Source organism: Taudactylus pleione, unplaced genomic scaffold (genome assembly GCF_031769625.1).
Source record: "Taudactylus pleione unplaced genomic scaffold, aTauple2 ptg000115l, whole genome shotgun sequence".
Taxonomy (NCBI): domain Eukaryota; kingdom Metazoa; phylum Chordata; class Amphibia; order Anura; family Myobatrachidae; genus Taudactylus; species Taudactylus pleione.
Window position 1 is genome coordinate 1,089,673 of NW_028284517.1, and position 26,145 is coordinate 1,115,817.

At 45.8% G+C, this 26,145-nt stretch overlaps 1 protein-coding gene and 1 non-coding gene across 4 annotated transcripts in view; both read right to left on the reverse strand.

Annotated features, from left to right (window-relative positions):
- Positions 1-26,145, reverse strand: part of LOC148524865 (fatty-acid amide hydrolase 1-like) — a 74,463-nt gene that overhangs the window by 42,188 nt on the left and 6,130 nt on the right. Inside the window, exons 1-4 of one of the 3 annotated variants that reach the window (XM_088471602.1) lie at positions 25,315-25,515; positions 21,416-21,529; positions 18,143-18,286; positions 13,537-13,670 (exon numbers count right to left, since the gene is read on the reverse strand). In XM_088471602.1, coding sequence (XP_088327728.1) covers positions 13,537-13,670; positions 18,143-18,286; positions 21,416-21,529; positions 25,315-25,515 — 593 coding nt within the window. Of the gene's footprint in view, positions 1-13,536; positions 13,671-18,142; positions 18,287-21,415; positions 21,530-25,314; positions 25,516-26,145 lie in introns of those variants that run through there. The other 2 variants (XM_088471604.1, XM_088471605.1) reach the window with 2 other exon arrangements.
- LOC148524866 (U6 spliceosomal RNA) lies at positions 5,225-5,332 on the reverse strand. The gene has a single exon (XR_015878339.1). It is a non-coding gene; the product is annotated as a U6 spliceosomal RNA (small nuclear RNA).

Genomic DNA, 26,145 nt, shown 5'->3' on the forward strand with positions numbered 1-26,145 from the left:
ACAGCTATGCGAGCGGCCTGGAGCGTCTGAATAGACAGGAAAGAGAAGACGGCAAAGGGTTGTAGCGTCCGGCTGTGTACAGCGGCTAAGAGCTGTGCATGAAATCCTGCATACAGTCTAGAGAGAGGGTGCCCGGCCAGCTGTTTTACAGGTCCCAGAAAGATGCCGTACGTTTCGCCATGGGGGAGGCTTGATCACATCAGCAGAAGTGCATTTGTACTTTTTTTTTTTTCTTTAAACATCTTTTTATTAAGACAATCACAATATAAAGATACAGACAAATTTCCAAAGCATTAACAGCTTAAAATATACTTATGATGAAAAAAACTGTATCAGGTCACACAACAGTATACAGTCATTCAATTTTAAATATAAAAAAGAAATGACAAAAAACTAGAAAATATCTAGCAGCAACGGCGTGGCCAACCGTCAAGGAATAGAAGAAATAGTAAAAAAAATAAAAGTTAGTAGACAAAAACAAAAAAAGGGGGAGGGGGGGAGGACGTGGGGTGGACTCTAGTTAAAAAAAATTCCCTCAAACTAAACATAATAAAGAAAGAATTTTTAAAAGTTGAATGGAGATGAAAAGTTTTGGTGCGTCAACCAGGGGGACCATGTTTTATTGAAAGACTCCGAGGTATTACGCAATATAGCGGTCATGTATTCGATCTTCTAAACATACCAAACACGTGAGATTATAGTCTGCATAGGGGAAGGGGCGGGACTTTTCCAATCAGCTGCTATCTGGCAAGTCATAGCAGATACGATATGAGGGAAGAACTTATTCCGGGATAGGGTGGGTAGTGGCAAGGGAAGAAGAAAATGCTGAGGATTGGAAGGAATAGCTGTCTCAAATAAGCACGAGAGATCGACAACATCCTGCCATATTTTAGTTATCTTCGGACAGGACCACCAGGTATGTAAAAAGGTACCCTCGCCCTGACATCCTCTCCAGCACCTATCCGAGACATCTGAAAACATTACTTTTAGTCGGGAAGGTACATAATACCATCTAAATAGCAATTTATAAATATTTTCCTTAATTTTAACTCAAATAGAGCTGGAGGCGGCATTATCCCACACTAATTCATGAGAGTCCCGACTAGGACCTACTTCCTCACTTAACAGAGAGTGCTCACAAGAGCTTATCAATATACTGCTGAAACATGACAATCTCATATTAGAAGAGTGTGAGAAAGAAACAAAAACTATAGGGAAACGACTTTAACAGTGGGAAACAGACACACATTTGCAAAGGGCTTTTGAACAAAGTAAAAAAGACCTGGAAAATTATGAAAAAATCTAAATAGAAAGGAAAAAGAATACATTTTCTAGGGACAAAAGGGACTTCCCAACTGGACGTATCTTCCGTTAGAAAACTACCAATAGAAGAGAACCTAACAAAGAAACAAGAGGGAACTACACCTCCTCTGAATTAGAATCATCTGAAGAGGAAAGCAACCCATCAAACACCTCTGTTTCCTCCAACTCTTTAGCCCCCCTTTTTTAGGGAACCCGAAAGGTGGCAGAGGAACCAACAGAGGAGGACAAGGAGGTCAACCAAGGAGAGGAAGACCAAAATGGGACAACATGTCACCCAACAGATACAGCACCCGTAATCAACAGAAAAAATAATGGACAACCTCAAAATTATCAATTTATCTGATCACATACTTACCTCAATAGAAACAGATGTTTTGAGCAGAGGCTTATCTTTCTCACCGACGACTAGCTTTAACCGCTTTAAATGGGAAAAAGATTTGAAACTATTCGGCCTGAAAACTCCTACTAAAAAAGTTTTTTGCCTCAAACAAAGAAATAAAAGTGATACATCAGAGGAGACGCTGGAGGATTTGGAGGCCTCTACTATCAGAGCAATTGAAGAACTACAAGATGAAGCAGAACCGACATTACCAGTACAACACCAGAAACCACAATGTAAAAATAAATCCTCCTTTTCCCCGTCAGAAACAATATGTCCGGAAATTGGAGTCTTTACTAATCTCATATCACATGAGTTGGACAAATTACACCATAATAGACATCTCCACAGAAAATCACATAATATGACGAGAGACGAGAGGGAAGCTCTTAATGACATCAAGGGGTGGCAATACGTTGTTATAAAACCCTCTGATAAAGGGGGCAACATCGTCATATGGCCCAAGAACGGAGGCAATTAGACAATTAGTGGATGAGAGTTGTTACCAGCAAATGCTATTAAATCCTACTGATGTCTTCAAAGGTCTATATAAAAACATTATCAACAGAGCTTTTGATTCAGGCATCATTACTAAATCAGAACATACTTACTTATATGTAGAATATCCCAAATTAGCTACATTTTATCTGCTACCTAAAGTGCACAAGAACTCTGTGACACCACCTGGATGGCCCATAGTCTCAGGCATAGGAAGCCTCTCAGAAAAAGCAAACATCTTTTTGGATTTACACTTCCGACACTTTGTCCTACAACTTCCTTCATATACTAAAAACACTTCAGATGTCCTCAAAAAACTACATGATATCAAACTTGAGGAAGGACAATTTTTGGTGAGTTTGGATGTAGAGGCTTTATACACCAGCATAGACTGGGAATAGAGGCAATTAAGTACTTCCTGAACATGGAAGAACATAATGAGTTCCAGGAATTTCTCCTGGAACTAGTGTACTTTATACTTCATTATAATTTTTTCACGTTGATGAAACATTTTTTCTGCAGATATGGGGTACTGCCATTGGCGCGGCTTGCGCACCAACTTATGCCAACCTATTTTTGGGATGGTGGGAACGTGAACACGTGTTCAAGGATGACAATGACCAATATACCCACCATATTTTGGTCTGGCATCGTTATATCGATGACATTCTGATGATATGGGATGGCGATTTAAAACTTCTCCTGGAATTCATCCAATCTCTGAATTGCAGCAACCTAAATCTAAGACTGACAAATGAGATCAGTGACACTCAGATCTCTTTCTTAGACCTCAAGATTTACAAAGGCATCTCGGGATATCTGGAAACAGAGCTGTATAGAAAAAATACAGCCACTAACAGCGTACTCCACCAGACTAGCTCTCATTTTCCACCTACGGTTGAAAACATCCTCAAAGGGGAGTTTCTTCATCTACGCAGAAATTGCTCTGACGCAGACGTTTTCAAACAACAGACTGTGATACTATCATCCAGATTAAAGAAGAGAGGCTATAGCAATAGATCAATCAAAAGAGCCCTAACATCTACCATGAAAACAGATAGAGAAACTCTCATCTTTGGAAGAAAGGATAGACCAAAAACATCAGATACAGAGATCACTAGATCTGTGGGTGACTTCTGCCAAGAAAATCAAATCATTAGGAATATTATCCAGAAACACTGGCATATCCTCCACTTGGATGAAGATCTCTCACTAACTATTGGTGACCTAGTACCTATGAGCTGGAGATGATCCCCAAACCTACGTGATTATTTAACTCAGAGCCATTACAAACGGACCAATCCTCGACTTCCACCCATCAAAGGCTCTTACCCCTGTGGATCATGCAAAGCATGCCAATTCATGTCCAAGAAAACAGGATTTTGGTACTTACCGATAAATCCCTTTCTCCGATTCCACAGGGGACACTGGAGTTCAAGACAGTGGGGTATAGACGGTGGTAGAGCAGAGCCTGGCACTTTAAATAATTCAGAAGTGTGACTGGCTCCTCCCCCTCTATGCCCCATCAGCCCCAGTTTAAGAACTGAGCCCGAGAGGAGACGGAGGACAATAGGAAAATGAGGAGAAGGAGATGAACACAGAACGGAACAATACCGACTGAAGGAGAACCGAGGAACCCACTGCAGGGAACACATGCAGTCACACAACCATATAAGGAACTAAAAAAAAAAAACACGGCAGGTACGCAGCGCTGGGCGGGCGTCCAGTGTCCCCTGTGGAATCGGAGAAAGGGATTTATCGGTAAGTACCAAAATCCTGTTTTCTCCTTCATCCACTAGGGGACACTGGAGTTCAAGACAGTGGGGACGTCCCAAAGCCAACCTCCCGGGTGGGAAGCGCGGAGAACTTGCAGACCCTTTGGCAAAACCGAAAACCAGGATCGCCAAGAACCGTAGGCTCAATGGAAAGGCAAGAGCTGAGGATCAAGTGTCGCAGAGCAGAAGAGACAATCAAAACTCCCTGCTAAACAACCACAGAAATTCCACAACTTACAGCGTAATTCGAATGGAACAACAGCTAGCGAAAGAACACCCGCAGATGAAAACATCAAAAGCAGCATAAACCCACCTGAAAACAGACCAAGTCCGAACCATAGTCGAACATAGGAAGCTGTATAAGTCGCCGACAGCAGACCTCCAGCAGTGCTGGACAGAATACATATAGATATACGTATAAGAATACCAATTTACAGATACAGAGCTGATCCTGTCCACAGACTCCTAACAAGAGTATACAGGGAGGAAAAAGTGAAGACCGAACAGTCGCCCTGGACCATTCTCGAGGCCCAACTACTACAAGGCTGTCAACCAGCGGAAGGAAGTCTCCAACAAATAGAGATCCCACGGGGTATGAGGCAGAGGCGGTTTTGAAAGGAATTGTGGTCTCAATTCTTTCAGAGAGTCAGACAGCAGTACCACCACTCTGAAACAGAGAGATCAAACAGCAACGGAAACCCTGCAATAATAAATCCCCATACCAGACCACTGGCAGAGTGTCTGGCAGCTCATCAGTTGCCTGCCTATAGGGAGGTCACTACCGCTTGGGGTGGGTCTCAAACTCGTGTATGGGGCGCCTCAGGCAGGGACTATACGGCACACGCCCTGTGCCGGCCTGAAAAGAAAACCACAGCAACGACCCCAAACAACAGACAACATCCCTCATGATGGAAGTGCGTAGTCAGTACAAACTGCTGGCCCGAACATAGTATGAAAACAACCCGGATACCCAGGCAGTTAAAAAACACGGATGCAACAGCCACCCAGGGAGAGCTACCAATATATATAGAAGCATCCCATACAGCAAGGCTAGAGAACTAGGACAACCATAAAGGTACCCATCAGGTACCTGTCAGTGTGATGAAAATATTCAAAGATACTGAACAGGAATCGGGCTCCCAATGCAGAACAGAATGACCGCACACTTTAATGTAAAGAAGTGCCTTAGCCCATAGAAGTGCTACAGTCCTTTATAACTCCAACAAATTCTAGTAGAATAAAGTGACAATTAAGTATGGAATGCTTCACGAAAATGCGTGTCATCCTTGCGCAGGGGCTATGCAAATCTTCTCTGTATCGTTCCAATTTTTAGAAAATGTGCTGCTGAAGCGAGCACTCTCAATGTTGGAACTATGCACCCACACGCCAGGAAAGCTCTAAAGTGTAGTAGAGCCAACTGATCATGAGAGCGGATGGCTGCTAGGACTGCAGCTAGGGTGCGGACGGGAGACTTGTAATGCCAGGTTGCATGAAATAGTAGCCTCTTCCGAGGAATTAGTGAGGTACCGCTTACCTGTGAGTAACCAGAAGCCCTCTAGACGCTATGTAGAATGTCACTGACCTTTTCCCTCTCACAGCAACCCGTCACGTCAGGTATAGAGAGTAGTTCAGTGGGCTAAAAGCAATGCTCTACAGCACGGACTTCAGTCTGGCGATGTTGTCTTAGGAAATACTGTAGAAAACTAGCAAAATGTTAGTGGAGACAAGAAGCTTGTACAACAGGACTCTAAACCTGAGCTTGTTACATTAGGGATGTGTATACATATAGAGATTATACATATACCCTAAATACGGTCTGCTAGTGTATCAGTACATTCATACTTATAATGGTGAAGTGCATATTAGTTAAAAGGCGGATTTAAATAAGACCTTGTACTGGTAAAGATACACACAGAAATATTACATATTTGATGATGGATCCCCACCAGTGACCCTTGAAAGTTATAGTGATCACAACGTGAAGGATTCAAAATTGAACCGCAGGTCCAAGGATTTACTTGATACTCACCCATCTAATCAAGCCAGGCCTGACCCCGCCTATTCGGCGGGTGGCCCTAGGCCTTCAGGCACAGGAGCAGTAACTGCAGTCTGTTGTCATTTAAACAATTAGGTCCTGAGGATGGTGTAGAACCTGGATTCCCCATGTACTGATATGAAGTGTATCTAGGGGCCACTTTATAGCCTTGTTTAATTGAGATATTGACAAAACAATAATCTTGAGTACTAGAACCTATACTGAGAAAGGCACCTGTACATAGACATAGAGTGCCTTAATTATCCCAGGTAAAGAAGGATATATCTGTAGCGATAACCCCAGTTAGGGTTAAAAAACAGGTTTTCCCAATTATTAGTAAATATTCATACAAAGAATGTGAATATATCAGTATATATACACACGTACACCCAGAGAACATAGTTGCATGAGAAGGCAATCTCTTTGAAAGGAAGAGTTAGCACCAATATAGGAAACTTACTTGTCAGACTCCTGTACTAGGAGATTAGCATGCTATAATATATATATATATATATATCTTGCATTCTTAGAGTCCTATAGTTTGCTCCACAATATACATGTGTGGACATACAAGAAGGCCCCAGGACATGCATAGGGTCCATACTAGAAGCAATGCCTGAGGGAATTGTGACTATCACAATGTAAGCTGCAGGACATGACTCTAGGCTATAGAGCCACCATATTATATATACGGTATATGGATATAGTACCAAACTACCGCATCAGGAGAGTCCAGTCTCCAATCGCAGGATCCTTCTTTTAAAATATGCTAGGTATCAGACAAAACTGATAACAGATCCTCCACTGCCTTTACGGTAAGGATAAGAAGCGATACTATACGCGTACCTACATCAAGATCAATAGGTGACAATAATATTTAACATGAGCAACAGGTAGAGCCATGGAATGAACTGAGCCAAGACCTTGGTTGAGCCCAGGACAAACTTCACTCCAGACATATTTATATGTTCTAAAGTAGGGCTTATGTATATATAAAAAAAAACAAAAAAAAAAACAACAAATATATACATACATGTGGCTTACCTCCACGCAGGGAGACTGCTCATGTGCCGCGTGTGGCCGTCATTCTGCTACGGCATAGGGGCCTGGATATTTTAACAGCGTGATGTCCCAGACTGGTTTTGATCCTGGGACCCTTCTGTCACTGGTGTACTCGCCTTATTGGGTGAGCCAGTTGAGCTCCAGTTGAACCCGCTTTTTCAAAGTGGGAATCAAAGAGACGACCTCAGTGCAGTATACTGATGTATACAGGCCTATTTGACACAGACATAGATCAATCGGCAGATCATGCGGAGGGCAAGTGACACGGACACAGCCTCTGTATTAGGCTGCGGCATGTTCCTCCCTGAGCTAGTGTCAGGGGCCCAGACACTCACTCTATAATAGTGCCGGCGGGTCCCATGATATGTAGAGGTGCTGCTCTTTACTAGGAGTACTGATTAAAACTTAATCAAACAGACTCCTGCAGCCATTTTGAGATAAGACAATCGTAAAATGGTTATAACTATCCTCTACACAGTAACATCACAATGACGTAGGGCAGCAGTTAGGATAGTTATGGGGCCGACTGTTTTGCAGTGCTCTCTCTTCTAACAATTCATTGTGGAATCTGACCACCATTCAAGTTCTATATGGACCTTGCCGCTGCGTAACTCAGTAAGCAGGAAGACTGCTACACTGCGTGCGTAGGTTTGTAATTCACTCAGTATGCATCAGCATAATCTATTCTAGCAGTATACTATTATAGAGACCAAACTAGGTTCTATCTAGATTCTGCCGCTGCCCATATATGCTACTGCTATGCACAGGGGATTATACATATATACATTTTTTTTTTTTTTAACAGATTCTACACAGCACAGCGTATTCCACTGCGCCATCAATTCAGTAGACAATACTGGCAATAACAGACATTTTATATACATATATACACATATATACATACATATACACATATATATACATACACACATACACATATGTGTATGCGTGTGTGCATGCATGCACACACACATACACACAAATGCACACACATGCAGGAAGGCCCCGCACATACATACATGTATAAACACACACTTCCCCATGTAGGCATGTCATATTACATTAGGCATGCCTTGTACTAGCTGCAGCAGCGGAATTGCATTTAAGGTTACAGTGGGTGTAGCCTCTACAGGGGCCCAGACCTCTCTCTGCACTGCCAAGCGTAAACCTGCGCTGTACTGCGCGCCAACTAAGCGAGAGGCTTAGAAGCAATTGCGGCACCTGCTCCCCGGGAGTAGTAATGGCCGCCGGACCTAAGCCACGCCTCCGCACAACCAGGAATAGCACTAACTTCGTTACCGTTCCCGCTAATGGCGGGCATTTGGCGCTACACCTCCCATCTTCATCTTGGGAGGACTACTGCGCGCCTCACGTCCTGTCAGCGCTGTAGTCAGCGGTGCAGCGTCTCCTTCTTTATAAGAGGAGGGAGAGCCTGACTCTGTTTAAGCGCGCCTATAACAGCCGCGCGGGAGATTAACTTGGCGCCGGTGTTCTTTGTAAGCACCGGCGCTGTGATAATTGACAGCCGCTGAGCGGCTGCTAGATTACAGACAGCCACGCTGAAGCGGTGTCTAAGTGCCCCCCGTTAATGCCGTCGCCGGAGCTTCTACGGTACAAGCCCCGGTGCGGCTACAATTATTCCTCCACAGAGGCACCTATAGTGACTCACTGCCAGACGGTCCTCCCCTCATTAAATAGGAGGGGGAATTAGTGGCTAGTAGAGACCCGGCCGCTGACTGCAGAGTGCAGCGGCGGGTCACCTAAGCAGCTCCGACACTGCCAGTTTACTGACAGGGGGAAAGAGGCTGTAATAGCCGCTTGTTCCTGAGCCCAGCGTAATTGGCCCACCACTCCAGCTAGTCAGGAGTGGTGGGATACTTACGGACTGCTGCGGCCGGGATGCTGGGCTGAGGGGGCGGCGAGGAACCCGGACACATGCCGGTGTCAGCAGTGGCGGGCCTCGCAGAGTCCGATGACTCAATTTGTTATTGCCCCCTCCTCAGGGTCACCGGACACAGGCTGCAGTAGCCGTGTGGTGCCCTCCCGGCGGCTCCCACGTAGCAGGCAGACTGCCACAGTAAGCAGCCTGCCTGTCCTCAATGCTTGTTAAATAAACCTTAAAATTAAAAACTATGAAAAAGGCTGGAGACAGCCTGATGTGCGACCGGCTCTCTCGGGCACATTCTAAAAACTGGGGCTGATGGGGCATAGAGGGGGAGGAGCCAGTCACACTTCTGAATTATTTAAAGTGCCAGGCTCTGCTCTACCACCGTCTATACCCCACTGTCTTGAACTCCAGTGTCCCCTAGTGGATGAAGGAGAAAAAGGACATCTGTGACAAATATGGCAAGGCTATGCCCATTCATAACTACATAAATTGCAGGACCAAAGGAGTCGTACACCGCATTTAATGTGAATATGGTACCAGATACGAGGGTATGACTACCAGGATGCTCAAGGAAAGAATTCTTGAACACCTCGGCACCATTAGGAATGCAGCCTCAGATCTAATTAAGATTAAACAACTCATGTCTGTGGCAAGACACTTTCATCTGAAACACAAGGGTGACCTGAAGAACTTCAAAGCATGGGGATTGGAAGAGGTAAAACTAGGTATAAGAGGTGGTGATCTTACCAAGGAATTATGGAAGAGAGAAAGTTTCTGGATTTTCATTTTGGGGACTCTTACCCCTAGTGGCCTCAATGAATTTTGGCCCTTTTCTCTGAGCTGAGCACCGTTTCATTATATTATATGTATGTGTAGGTGTATGCACTACATTCATGTGTTTTTTTATAATTCTCATATACAGTATGTGTTTCTGTATGGATGTGCACAGATACAGTATATAATTCTTATTCCTTATTAGTAGCCTTTTTTTCCCTGATTATATCCTCCCCATACTTTTCTTATAATATTACTATATAGCATCCTTTTTTAAAAATACTCTCTCCCTGTCTCCATATACCATACTGTATACCCCACGCTATTCCCCATGCTTCATACCGGATGGCTTAGACAGTATATTAGCTTATATGTTTGACAACTGCTGGACAATAGAACTCCACGGATATTATGAGATCTTGGAGATTCGATACATACACCTTTACATTATACTATATGCATTCACCATTTTTCATCTATGATATCCTTATACATCTCTCTATATATATTTTGTTCCAGCATTTGACCCCTCATTTGGGAGAGATAACTGTATATGTGTATAGGGACACACAGCAGTTTCCTCCAATGGGAGATTTGGTAATCAACTGTCCACTATTACCGACACACAATAATACCTTATGGCCCCCCTTTCTTGTAAGCGGACCCAGTAGCTATGCTCTAACCTTATGATCCTCTTGATCCATTGTCCCTCTTTTTCTGATGACTTCCAACATTATATGTAAAAAAAAAACTCTTCTCTGATTACTTCCAGCTACACATCAGAGATTTTCTATAGACTGGGGTTTCTGGGTATAATATACTGGGTACAACCTTCTCAGCTTAGTCTCATGTTATACCCTCACCATGTAAGTTTATGACACTTCATATTATTTGTAAATAATATTTAATTATTATTTAGATAATTTTTAAAGTGAATGTCCAGGATCCCTTTGCTACTTATTGTCATTGTTTTTGTTTATTATCAATAAAGCACCAATGTTCCATTTGAAGACAGATCGTTTTTCACGATCTTATTAATATATGAATATAGATGTTTTACTTATTGAGTGTGCACACACTAAAGCTGGCCACACACTAGACCAACTTACATCCAACCATCCAACTAGTTGATTGGTTGGCATGAAAATCTGGTAAGGGATGAAAGCAAATGACAATTAGCAATTTGTTCCCAAACGGCAGAAAATGGACTAAAAACTGTTGTTTTAACAAATTGTTTTGATCAAACATTTAACAAACTTGTCTGACGACCATTTTCATCTATTTTCTGGCAATTATGAGCAAATTGCTGATAATCAGTTACTCCCATACGTTACCAGATTTTCATTCCTACCAATTAACTAGTTGGCTGGTTGGATGAAAGTTGGTCTAGTGTGTGGCCAGCTTAACCCTCTGCAGCTAATGAGATGCAAATCAGCTGTTGTCCCAATTATCTAGCCCTCTGCAGCAAATGAGATGCAAATAAACTGTTGTCCCAATTATCTAGGACTTAAATACCCTGACCTCAGACTGACACATCACTGATGTGATCAAGCCTCCCCCATGGCGAAACGTACGTCGTCTTTGCGGGACCTGTAATACAGCTGGCCGGGCACCCTCTCTCTAGACTGTATGCAGGATTTCATGCGCAGCTCTTAGCCACTGTACACAGCCGGACGCTACAACCCTTTGCCGTCTTCTCTTTCCTGTCTATTCAGACGCTCTGTCCCATTTTACACACGGGACTCAGAGATTGCAAGTGTCTTTACTATTTACCATCAGGATAACCTGTGTATGCGCAATATTACAGTTGTATATTATTACTATGTGACCGCATTCTCTACTATCTTACCCTATGTAACCTCTAGCACTCTCTCATCGGCCTGCCGTTTGTGATTCTTTTCTGCAATGTTAATCCTAAACATCAGAATAGAACACACTCTGGGCCTGATTCAGAACCGCTCGCGAGCGCAGCGGGTCGGTTTGGCCACTGCGCATGCCGGAGCCGGCTTGGACGCTACGGGTCTCACACCAAACTGGGGCAGCTGTCGATTTTGATTGACAGCTTGCCCCGTTTTGGAGGCGGGCAGGGGGGGGTGGCTGGCCAAACGGAGGCGTTCCCGGAGGAACGCCTGCCGTTTGGGGCAGCCCCACTGACATCACGAGTGATGTCAGTGGGTGACTTCCGGCTCTAACAGAGCCGAAAGCTCACTGGGGCTTGTGGGAACGAGACCCTACCACAAGGGTCTCGTCGCAAGCCCCGATGGTCGAGATAATTGCGATAGCTGTGGGTGGTCACCCACAGCTAAGCGAGCGGCCAGGAGGCCACACACTAAGTGAGCGTCCAGCTCTGACTCAGGCCCTCTGTGTGGTTAGAAAGCAGAAGTGCATTTTACTTTCTTCCTACCAGTGGCTCTCTCTGTCCTCTCATCCTTTGTCCTCTATTTTTCATATGACAAAGAGACAGTAGAGGCACCAAGGACCCTATCTGGGCACCTTTATTTACTATTACTGTATATTCGCTCTATTTTTTGGATATATGCAATATAATCCGCATTGTAATTATTATAACCTTCATATTTCCCTTAGGTGACTCTGAGAAACATATTATAAAGGTTACTTATGATTACAGTTACTCCCATGTGTGCAACTCCCTGTTATATATGAATGTGATATTATTCAATTTTTTCCTCTCATTACTCAGGAAAATAATATCACTGTATGAATTTTGGGATAGTAAGAGGTAACTCTGTTACTAATAACCAGTACCATAGTTTGAGAATATGTTTATATGCGTGTCACATATGCCTCTGACAACTACTACAATACACTGCTGATATTACATATATCTTTTCCAGTCCAGTGTTGGGAAAAGCTGACTTTTTATTACGACTGTATTATTATTGTGCTAAGATACTTCATTATTATCTAAACACTATACGCAAGAAATATAAAGGTGGGGACTAAACGGCAACATTGTTGCTGATTATATGATCAAAACCAGCTTGGTTTTCACATATTTCATTGATCATATATCAATTACAGATATGGAAAATAATTCTCTTTTCTAAAAATTTGCCGATTGTCACTCACTTTCACTGAGATAAAAATTCTCTCTCTGATATGACTCATTTGTAACAGTGAATTGTGTATTGATACATAACAAGCGTTTTTCACATGTTTTTCACATGTTTTTCACATGTTTTTCACATGTTTTTCACAACTTTTTCACATCTTTTTCTTTTTCTCTTGAAATTTAATTTATATAGGGGTCTGCATACTCACTTATGCAGTGTATGTCATATGTTCTTTGTTTGTGTAACGTTTGTACTATTCTTATATACATTACTCCTTGGATTTTCTTAAATCCTACATATTTTACAGGCTTTAGAATAAAGGTTATATTTTAACATTACTCAGAATCCTGTACCGCTTTATAAGAGTGCCCCCAACAACGAGTCTTCATTTCTCTTTCAATATTTACTTGACTCTCTGACTCGGGGGAGGACCACCAACTCATTATATATACACAACTATTGGTGTTTAATACTACCTCAAGTTGGTTTTGACTATGCAAATATCCCTACTGTAGTTAGTATTAATAACTTAGGGGTATAATTCCCTGTTTATCCTGTGCGAGCTCCAGACTTTGTCTCTCTCAGTTTATCTTTCTCCCAAGCTTAGTACATAGACCCCATAGGGATTTATAAATCACATTTATTATTACTGCGCAGGTGTGAAATGCGCGCAGTGAATATAATAATACATCTTCAGAAACACAGGTAGATGGTTACCGAGCTCTTACTTTAACATTGACTGAGGAACGTTGGTTTTCACAAATGGGACAGCCCCTTGTTTCACCAGTACTTGTACGATGACACAGTGTTCTGAGGCCGGCCGCTCCAGGTGCCTGATTAACCCCAGAGTGGAGTCATGACCCTGAAAACCAAGGACAGAGAAGCAATCAGGGCTCTTCATCCAGCATTAACTGTAGAGAATCCTTCCGGATAATTCAATGCCACTTATGTATACACCTCCTTTATCTGGACCCTGCTCCTGCTTTGGTATCTTACAGGTGTTTACTTCCCAGACTAATTTTCTAATAAATAGGACATTGACTGTAAATGAGTCACAAATCTCTGTCATCTCTAAGAAAGAGGCACGAGGTGAGAGGTAAAAAGAGTATGCTATTTTATTAAATAGGAGGATGTGAAATGGGCCATATATTAAACCTAGTATGCAAAAAGAACCTGGAACCAAATGTAATGTAACGTCCCCGGATATTTATCATAAATTAAATTACCCATATAAGAAGGGAAGTGCGGCAGCCTTGTAGGTTTCTAAAAACAGAATAGCATATAATGATCCCACATGGGGGGGGAGGGGAGCGGAGTCATAAAAAGAATATATAAGTTCTAAGAAAATTATGCCCAAATTACAAATAAGATACAACAAAAGAGAAGACCCCAAATTGCAGATATAAGTGAGGGTAGGTCATTTGTTGCACTCAGCGACCTATCACCCCAAAGAATGTTTTGCGCACGCAAGTTTCACCGGATTGTTCTGTACTGTAAACAAGTAACATTGACACCTCATTATCTGCGCTGTGATTCTGTTACCACAAAGCAGGTTAATGTAACTGGGTTTTTTTTAAATTCACAATTGTTCAGCCATTCCAGCCTCTGGGCCTGAATCAGACCCGCTCGCGAGCGCTGAGCGCTTGCAAGCGGGTGGATGGTGGCCCAGTGCGCATGCACACGACGGAGCCGGCTCCGTTGTGCGCATGCGCGAGACCCGGATAGCGACGGGCAATCCGTCGCTCCGGGTCTCATACCAAAGGGGGCGTGCTGTCGATGTTGAGTGACAGCACGCCCCCTTTGGTGGGCGTGCCTGCCCAGACGGAGGTGTTCCCATGGGAACGCCTACCGTCTGGGGCTGGCCCCACTAACATCACAAGGGCTTGCGGCAACGAGACCCTACCACAAGGGTCTTGTGGCAAGCCCGATGGTCTTGACCATCGCGACCATCTTCCTGGCCGCTCGCTATAGCTGTGGGTAGTCACCCACAGCTATACGAGCGGCCAGGAGGCCGCTTTAAAAATCAAGAAGGCCGGCCCTGATTCAGAGCGAGCGCTATGTCAGAGCGCCCGGCTCTGAATCAGGGCCTCTGTTCCATCACGTATTATCTATTTTATTAACCACTGTGATACGATTGTTCCAAGACAGGGAACAGAAATATTAAGTTTCATTTTAATCTAAAATTAACTGTGAAAATAAATAAATGTTAAAATATCGATGGTGCTTTTACTAAACATGACATTTATGGAACAAATGCCAAATTCCCCATCAAAAAAGTTTGAACACAAATTATGAGCCGTATTCAATTCATTTTGCGTCCGCGAAAAAGTTCCGCCTGCCTGACTTTTTGCCTACATCGCGTGTTTTTGACGCAAAAGCTTATCGTGCGCGTCCCCGCTATATATACAAGTGGCGAATGCGAAACAGGTGGAAAGTACTGTCCGAATTGGGGGAATCACTCTGTACCCCTGAAAGTGATGGGCTGACTCCGGAAATCATTATGGTAGTTTAGTATTAGCCCTAAATGAACTAGTTAGGGTACTTAAGTGGCTGTAATTGCTTGCTATTAGCGTCTTGGTACAAGTGGTAAAGAATGGTATATGGCAGTGTATTTTGTAGAAAATAAGTAGTTCCATCAAATTTGGGGTACAGGAAAATGGGCACTAGCATATTTTAACGTCTGTAAAGTGAAGTTTTAGAAAAAGTGAAATTCCTCCTGCATACAAGCACCTGCAAACCCCAAAAACACTTCTTAAGAGCACCCTCAGAACCTTATTCCGCTAGCTTTTGATGTTGTCCCCCCACTTTTTTTCATTTTCGCTCCCAAATTTCAAAGGCATATTTGGGGTGTTCCTGATTCCACCCCCCCCCCCTTTTTTGGGGGCGACTTGTCCTTTAGGGGGGTGTACCGAGAGTTCTGAGTGGTTTTCCTACATCAGCACCCCAAAATATAGATTTTGCACTTTTTTTCTCCTGCTATTCTGTGGAGAAAAAGTATCGGGTATTTCAGTGCATTGACTTTCCATATAGACTAAAACAATATGGAATTGAGGGTCTCATTCAGACCCGCACGCAAGCGCTTGAGTGCTCACAAGCGGGTCGATGTTGGGCTCTGCGCACGTGCAGCGGCCGCAAGCCCCGGAGCGAGAGAGAATTTCTCTCGCTCCGGGGCTCACTACAAAAGGGGCGGCTGTCGATGGTGATTGACAGCTCGCCCCGTTTTGTAGGCGTGACGGGGGGGTGGCTTCACAAATGGAGGAGTTCTCAAACAAACGCCTGCCGTTTGTGGGAGGCCCCACTGACATCACTGGTTCTATTAGAGCCGGAAGCTCTCTGGGGCTTGCTGCAGACGAGACCCTACCACAAGGTCACCCACAGCTTTATCCAGCGGCCAGGAGGCTGGCTCTTTTTAGAGATGCGGCCGCCCTCACTCAGAGCGAGCGCTCGCATTTTGCGAGCGGATCTCAATGAGGTCCTCAATACGAAGTAAAAAAAAAAACTGCAAAAATTATCGCAAAAAAAACATGCGGAAACGGCTTTTCACTTCTAATTGAATACGGCCCTATGTGGTAAATGTAATAGGGGCCGAATTTGGAAATGTGCAAGTTAGGAGCTATATTCCCATATTTTTACAACTCACCATATGTAATAGGATGCGAGAACATGTTTCTCACACCCCCACAACTAGCAATGGAAAAACATTCATCCAGATGTCGGGCAATGTACTAGGGCCTGAATCATTACAGATCGGCAGATGGTGCATACTGTGCATGCGTACGCACGCAGTGCACGTGCGTGAGTTGGCATTGCGATTGCACTGCAATCACCTACGCAGATACAAAGCTAGCATTCCCGCTTGGCTGTTTTAGCGGGGCGGCGCCTTGCTCTCCTTCTGGAGGGCAAAAAGTGCCCTGCCCTCACAGCCGGCGGGTGCCGTCTTCACCCGCGGGTCGCAGTGTCCCGCGGGTGGGGAAATGTGCGGTGACCCCTATTCTCCCTGTCAGCAGCGCTTGGGGGCTGCCCTGCGTGTCCATAAGTGCCGGGCACGCCCCCAAGAGTGACGAAAATGGTGACGCGTCTTATAGACACCCCCCTTTTCAATGGTCACGCCCCCTTTTCGGGTGCCTTGCGCCGGAGCTAGAGTGAACACAAAGCTATTGCAGATAGAGAGATGGGATGTCAGCGTTTGGGGGTGGTGACGGGGGGAGTGGTAGGAGAAACGCAGGCGTGCCTATGCGTTTGAAGGCAGTTACATGGACGTGCATAAATAGCCACTGCGACGGCATACGCAGCTTGTGTGCTCACTGCGTGCAACGAGGTTAGAAATTTCTGAGTAAGGTCAGACCTGTTGTAATTGTGTGTGAGGGACCGATGTTACTCGATGTGTACGCAGGATTGCAAGGTATTACGGATTTGCGAGAGTGTTAGTGGGCTTTGAACTCGCACACTATTACTGCCTGAAAACTTGAGAGAAAACAGGCCTGCTCCAGGTTTGTGAGTTTAGCCTGAGCAGGGTCCAAGAGATACATGCATGTGTCTGTGGGCCCTGTAGTCACAACAAGCCCCCCTTCTGCCCTGCAGCCAGAACAGCCTCCCCGTCTCCCTGCAGTGTAGCCAGAAGCATCCATGTGGTAAGTCAAACTTATAAATTATTTTATTTTTATTATACTATAGATAGATAGGACTATTTACACACACAAAATATGTATATATATTCTGGTGCTAAATGATGGGGGGGGCCCCACCTCTCCAGGGATCCCCGGCCTGGGCTGAACAGTGGTCAGGTATAATGCTTTGCCCGGGGGTCCCGGTGAAAGGGTACCCCGGCTGTGGCATTACACCACCGCTAGAAAGAATCCGGTGCTGGTTATGGAAAATACAGGGGACCCCTACTCATTTTGTCCCCTGTATTTCCACAACCAGGACCGGCTCAACAGAGCCTGGTGCTGGTTCATAAAATACTGGGGAACCCAACACATTTTTTACCTTGTATTTAAAGAACCATGACAGGCTCAACTGAGTCTGGTGCTGTTTCTGCTTGTAGGGGGAACCCCCACATAATTTTTTTTTTACTGTTTACTATTAATTTTTTTAACACAGAAGCCTTCACGGATCTCACTGATAAGTGAGATCTCTGGATAAGAAGGCCAATTTGCAGATTTCTACAAGAGTTCAACATAAAACGCCTCCTAACACTTTAGTATTAGAGACTTAATACTGTATAGTCAAATCGATATTTTTTATTTTGTATCTACATACTTATTACGGACCATATAATACTGCATCACAAAATTAAATTTTTCTTGTACCTGAAATGTGCCTGAACCGCAATACCTTGTAGCCATAGTTATCCTTAAGGCTGATGGGCACCCCGTAGAGAGGTCCTTTGGTGGTCTGTTCCCTGAGTCTCGCCAGGTGGGCCTCACACTCCGGCAGATAGTCAATGACACAGTTCACTTCACGAGTCACTTCCAGGGCCTGTGAATACATCATATAGTCAGACATCTTGTATTCTGCTACAAGTAGTCATTAATCACCTGAACACACACAGAAACAAATCTGCCTCATAAATAAATCCAAAATGACGTAGGGTAATAATATGCTGGACACAAGTTGTCGAAGAAGCAACAGGTGCAATACTCATTGTACATACTGCACCTGCCGTTCTCTGCCAGCCTGCACAACATGGTAATTCTTCCTATCTGGAGATGGTAGACAAGGTAACCTCCATTGAGTATAGCTGTTAGTAATCACCGTATAAGAGAGATTAAAAAAAAAATGGTATCTCAATGAGTTTTCAGGCTGTTTGGCATTTTGTCACAAGGAGATGTATTTTATCTCTTATGATTTGGCTGTGCAATCTTATATGATGCATGGAGCTATCAATTTAACATGTATCAGTGATTTATCCAGAAAACGAGGGTCAGTGGACACAGTTGTAAAGGGCTGTGTGGGCATTCACCAATTTGTTGCTGAATATATTAACTAGAGAGAGAAAACACAGATAGGGAGCCAGGGAGGTGCCACACAGCAGCCAGGGAGGTGCCACACAGCAGCCAGGGGAGCCAGGAAAATACCACACAGCAGCCAGGAGAGCCAGGGAAATGCCAGACAGAAGCCAGAGAGGTGCCACACAGCAGCCAGGGGAGCCAGGGAGGTGCCACACAGAAGCCAGGGAGGTGACACACACAAGCCAGGAAGGTGCCACACACAAGCCAGGGAGGTGCCACACACAAGCCAGGGAGGTGACACACACACAAGCCAGGAAGGTGACACACACAAGCCAGGGAGGTGCCACACACAAGCCAGGGAGGTGCCACACACAAGCCAGGGAGGTGCCACACACAAGCCAGGGGAGCCAGGAAAATACCACACAGCAGCCAGGAGAGCCAGGGAAATGCCACACAGAAGCCAGAGAGGTGCCACACAGCAGCCAGGGGAGCCAGGGAGGTGCCACACAGAAGCCAGGGAGGTGACACACACAAGCCAGGAAGGTGCCACACACAAGCCAGGGAGGTGACACACACACAAGCCAGGAAGGTGCCACACACAAGCCAGGGAGGTGCCACACACAAGCCAGGGAGGTGCCACACACAAGCCAGGGAGGTGCCACACACAAGCCAGGGAGGTGCCACACACAAGCCAGGGAGGTGCCACACACAAGCCAGCAAGGTGCCACACACAAGCCAGCAAGGTGCCACACACAAGCCAGCAAGGTGCCACACAGCAGTCATGAAGGTGCCATACAGTAGCCAGGGGAATAAGGGAGGTGCCAATCAGTAGCCAGGGGAAGAAGGGAGGTGCCACACACAAGCCAGCGAGGTGCCACACACCAGTCAGGAAGGTGCCACACAGCAGTCAGGAAGGTGCCATACAGCAGGCATGGGAGCAAGGGAGGTGCCAAACAGTAGCCAGGGGAAGAAGGAAGGTGCCACAAATGAGACAGGGGAGATAGGGAGGTACCACACACAAGCCAGCGAGGTACCACACACAAGCCAGCGACGTGCCACAGACAAGCCAGCGAGGTGCCACAGACAAGCCAGCGAGGTGCCACACAGCAGCTGGGGGAACAAGGGAGGTGCCAAACAGTAGCCAGGGGAAGGGAGGTTCCACAAAGGAGCCTCCCTATTACACACACAGCAGCCAGGGAGCCTCCCTAGTACACACACAGCAGCCAGAGAGCCTCCCTATTACACACACAGCAGCCAGGGAGCCTCCCTAGTACACACACAGCAGCCAGAGAGCCTCCCTAGTACACACACAGCAGCCAGAGAGCCTCCCTAGTACACACACAGCAGCCAGAGAGCCTCCCTAGTACACACACAGCAGCCAGGGAGCCTCCCTGATACACACACAGCAGCCAGGGAGCCTCCCTGGTACACACACAGCAGCCAGGGAGCCTCCCTAGTACACACACAGCAGCCAGAGAGCCTCCCTAGTACACACACAGCAGCCAGGGAGCCTCCCTAGTACACACACAGCAGCCAGAGAGCCTCCCTAGTACGCACACAGCAGCCAGGGAGCCTCCCTAGTACGCACACAGCAGCCAGAGAGCCTCCCTAGTACGCACACAGCAGCCAGGGAGCCTCCCTAGTACGCACACAGCAGCCAGGGAGCCTCCCTAGTACGCACACAGCAGCCAGGGAGCCTCCCTAGTACGCACACAGCAGCCAGGGAGCCTCCCTAGTACGCACACAGCAGCCAGGGAGCCTCCCTAGTACGCACACAGCAGCCAGAGAGCCTCCCTAGTACGCACACAGCAGCCAGAGAGCCTCCCTAGTACGCACACAGCAGCCAGGGAGCCTCCCTAGTACGCACACAGCAGCCAGGGAGCCTCCCTAGTACGCACACAGCAGCCAGGGAGCCTCCCTAGTACGCACACAGCAGCCAGGGAGCCTCCCTAGTACGCACACAGCAGCCAGGGAGCCTCCCTAGTACGCACACAGCAGCCAGGGAGCCTCCCTAGTACGCACACAGCAGCCAGGGAGCCTCCCTATTACACACACAGCAGCCAGGGAGCCTCCCTAGTACGCACACAGCAGCCAGGGAGCCTCCCTAGTACATACACAGCAGCCAGGTGCCTCCCTATTACACACACGGCAGCCAGGGAGCCTCCCTAGTACACACACGGCAGCCAGGGAGCCTCCCTAGTACACACACAGCAGCCAGAGAGCCTCCCTAGTACGCACACAGCAGCCAGGGAGCCTCCCTAGTACACACACGGCAGCCAGGGAGCCTCCCTAGTACACACACGGCAGCCAGGGAGCCTCCCTAGTACACACACGGCAGCCAGGGAGCCTCCCTAGTACACACACGGCAGCCAGGGAGCCTCCCTAGTACACACACGGCAGCCAGGGAGCCAGAATAAAGCAGCTAGGAAGGCAGGGGTGAGTAGCCAGGGAGCCAGAATAAAGCAGCTAGGAAGGCAGGGGTGAGTAGCCAGGGAGCCAGAATAAAGCAGCTAGGAAGGCAGGGGTGAGTAGCCAGGGAGTCATGAAATGACCACACAGCAGCCGGAGAAGCATGGATGAGCCACACGGCAGGCAGAAAGCAAGTGATGGGTCACAGATTCAGGCACGGTCTGCTGCTATTACAGGGATCACTCACTTTGCTCATGTAGGTGTGAAGAACAGACTCCGGTGAGAGTGACCCCTCCCTCAGTTTCTCTGAAAGCTCTGCCAGAGGTAAGGACAATATTTCTGATGGATCCACTACAGGATGCTGGAATAAGAGAGAGCAGCATTTCACATAACAACAGGAACTAATATAAGTTTTAGTATATAGAAGGAATATCATATAGATCAACGATGTACATAACATAAATGGGCTCTGTGTGACCAATATTGGAAACCAATTTTTCATTGTTTTACTCAATTCCTGGGCTCTCGTTGCAAATAATGGTGGTAATCAGCAGCGGAGAAAATGACCACTAAAAGGTCTGACATAATTAGCTGTAAATCACAGCATGATCCAGGAACAAAATCTAATTATAATTATCAGATATCAGCCATATCGAAGGGATTTGGTCAATGAACCAACTAGCCTAATCTTTCTAATATGGGCAGCTAATAGGTAAGGGCTGTGTATCAGAGATGCGGGGGTTAATGATAGAAACTGATGGGTATCAGAGAGGCAGCGGTTAATTATAGACACTGATGGGTACCAGAGAGGCAGGGGTTAATCATAGACACTGATGGGTACCAGAGAGGCAGGTGTTACAGACACTGATGGGTACCAGAGAGGCAGGGGTTAAACATAGACACTGATGGGTACCAGAGAGGCAGTGGGAGTGGCAGGGGTTAATCATAGACACTGATGGGTACCAGAAAGGCAGGGGTTATTCATAGACACTGATGGGTACCAGAGAGGCAGTGGGAGTGGCAGGGGTTAATCATAGACACTGATGGGTACCAGAAAGGCAGGGGTTATTCATAGACACTGATGGGTACCAGAGAGGCAGGTGTGAATTATAGACACTGATGGGTACCCGAGAGGCAGGGGTTAATCATAGACACTGATGGGTACCAAGAGAGGCAGGGGTTAGTCATAGCACTGATGGGTACCAAGAGAGGCAGGGGTTAGTCATAGCACTGATGGGTATCAGAGAGGTAGGGGTTAATCATAGACACTGATCGGTATCAGAGAGGCAGGGGTTACTTAAAGACACTGATGGGTATCAGAGAGACAGAGATTAATGACAGACACTGCTGGGCATCAGTGAAGCGGGGGTTAATTAGACATTGATGGGTATCCAGGATTTGGGAGGTTAATGAAAGAAACTGAAGTGTATGTGACAGGCAGGAATGATAGGCACTGATGGGTACTAGAGAGGCAAGGGTTAATGATAGTATGGGTATCAGAGATGTGGGGGTTGATGAGACACACTAATGGGTATCTGAAAGGTGGGGGCTATTGAAAGACAGTAATGGGTATCAGAGATGCAGGGGTTAATAAAAATTGGGCAGTTTGTTGTCATACAGTGAAGCCATTTTCCTGCCAACTCCCCCCCTGTCTGGTGATACCAGTGAATACCAGGCAGAGCACTGGTATCTGAGGGCAGTGTCTGGGTCAGCCCTGGGTAGGATACAGAGATTACACCTAAGCTTGGGCGTGCACCCAGGTTATAGAGTTGGGCTGAGTCAGCAGGAAATGCATAAATATTAAACACTCCGTGAGTGTGTATAGAGCAAAGTCTGTTAAAGACTGCCCCAGGCAGGAACCACGAGGCACATCCACAGCTATTATTAATATACAGGTAATACAGAAGGTAGCGGGTCCTACCTGTAATAAAGATGCACAATGCGCCTCCACCCTTTCCTGTACATTATAAGGATAATAATGTTCTTTAAACAGGGAATGATAAAATCGTATTATTCATAGGGGAGGGGGGGGGGGTATTATTAATTTTAACAGGAGTAGAGTTTGGAAAAAAAAAATGTTCCATTAATACTAATAAAATTTTATTCTAAACGTACAGTTTTCGTTAATTCTGTATGATATTTTTTATCTTTTAACAGTCTTTTCTAATGTAGAATTCCTCATGGTACCATAAAAAGGAAGAAATAAAATCTGGTGCAACACGGTCTTTACCATAAAATAGTTACTTTCATATACAGATTTACACTATACTTTAAAATATAATAAAGGCAAATAAAATGCGCTTTAAAAAATATGGTTGGATCTCCTACCAGAACGGAAGAGAATGTGAGCACATAACACATCAGAAGACCAGATGGATGGTTATTGGTTCTTACTATCAATATGCCATCCGGCCCCCTCAGTCTGCCATCCTGGATCAGTCCACCAAAGTTCTCCACATAACGGCTTGACGTGTTTCTATAAACTTATCAAAAAGCCGATGACATCTACGGATTCGATTGTATTTTTTCCATTTCATGGTACTATAAGGAATTCTACTTTATAACAACCTGGTAAATGGATATCAAAGAAATTATGATAAGCCTTCAAAGCTCTTATTCCAAGTGAGGGTATTTAATCTATACTCACTGGTATTTAATCTATACTCACTGGAAGGCGTTGTGAGATCTTTCACTTGGAATAATAAATATTCCCAAACTAAAGCTGCCCATCCACTAGGCGATTCGGGGACGAGGGCACGATTACGACGCCGTCGTCTCCCGCAGGGTGAAGTCTGGAGAGGTATTCCTCCCGGGTCCTCCAAGTCTCCCAGCAGTCCTCGGCGGTGACGGGCAGAGTCAGCAGGGCACTGGTCTCCGGCAGGCTGCAGGACCCCCTCCTCAGCGGCTCCCAGCAGCGGACATTCCATGGCAGCAGAGTCCCTCTAGGCAAGTGAGTGACAGCGCTCCCTCTCTTGGCACTCTGCTATATGTTGGCAGGGTCATCCCCGAACATGGCAACCTGACAGCGGTAGTCAGGTTGACAGTCATGTTCGGGCGATGATTGATGTTAAAAACGACCAGGGGGCGCGCGCATCGCTGGTCGTTTTTAACCTTTTACTGCCCGATTTGCGGCCGATTACCAAGCGATGGAGCGATAACGACCGTTGTTATCGCTCCATACGACCGTCGTTATCGCTCCATCGATAGGTTTAATCGCCTAGTGCATGGGCAGCATGAGGAAAGAAAAATCACTTGTTTTCTCAACACTAGGGTGTTTATCTTATATATAGTGTAATACACTATTGTGGTTTTATATATTGTTTACAGGTTCTACAACATTGGTAAACATTAACTAATTTCACAAAATATGTTTGCACCAACATAATATAACATTACTGTACGGTAATGTAATATAATAGACATATATTGTCATATAACAGACATATTATAGTGCTATAACAGACCTGTATTGTAATGTAATATAATAGACATATAATATATTTAGTGTTCCCTCTAGCTCCGGCGCGAGGCTGGGCGCCGGAGCTAGAGAGGGCATGTCCGTGCGCGACCGAGAAGGGGGCGTGGTCATCGAAAAGGGGGCGTGTCTATAACACGCGTCCCCTTTTCGTTAGTCTTGGGGGCGTGCCCGGCACTTACGGACACGCCGGGCAGCCCCCAAGCCCTGCAGACAGGGAGAATAGATGCCGGGCGCATGCGCCCGGCGTCTATTCTCCGGCGGTGACCGGGTCACCGCACATTTCTTCACCCGCGGGACACTGTGACCCGCGGGTGAAGACGGTTCCCGCAGGCTGTTAGGGCAGGGCGCTTTTTGCCCTCCTTCTGGAGGGCAGGGCGCTTTTTGCCTTCCAGAAAGAGGGCAGGGCGCCGCGCCCCGCTAAAACAGCCTAGCGGGAACGCTATATATTATTGTCCTGCAGTCTGCCGGATAATAATGAGTGTAGGACACTTGGGTTCTCTCTGCAATGAGTCTGTAAAGTACACAAGTACCACATAATATATTATTGTGATATAAAAAGATATATTTTGGCCTATAACAGCATATTATAGTGATATAAACAGACCAGTATTATATTTCCTCATACTATACTGATATACTACAAGCTTGTGCTCTTTAATATAACCGACCTGGGCGGAGAGGCGGCTGGCAGCTCTCTCCATCTGGCCCAGAGCTCTCTCCCTTCTCTCCCGTGCGTGTGCTATCCTCTGCCGGATCCTCCTCCTGTTCATCCAGCGGGACAAGAGCAGCAGAGAGCCAGCAGAGCAGCCGAGCAGGACGCACAAGATCCGGGGCTCACATCGTAGATCCATAGCCGCCACCTTCTCCATGGCGAACGCGCGATGACAATGACAAATTCAACTGAGCCGGGTCCAGACAGATCCGCCCCTTATACAGGGCCAGACTATAGGTGCACTCAGTGCACTGTAATAATCATTATATATTCCCAGCCCCCTGCCAATCACTCACTGCTACTAAGTGCACTGTAATAATAATCATATATCACCTTATATATTCCCAGCCCCCTGCCAGTAACTGATTGCTACTAACCGCACTGTAATAATAATAATCATTTATCACCTATATATTCCCAGCCCCCTGCCAGTAACTGATTGCTACTAACCGCACTGTAATAATAATCATTTATCACCTATATATTCCCAGCCCCCTGCCAATCACTCACTGCTACTAACCGCACTGTAATAATAATAATCATTTATCACCTATATATTCCCAGCCCCCTGCCAATCACTCACTGCTACTAACCGCACTGTAATAATAATCATATATCACCTTATATATTCCCAGCCCCCTGCCAGTAACTGATTGCTACTAACCGCACTGTAATAATAATAATCATATATCACCTTATATATTCCCAGCCCCCTGCCAGTAACTGATTGCTACTAACCGCACTGTAATAATAATCATATATCACCTTATATATTCCCAGCCCCCTG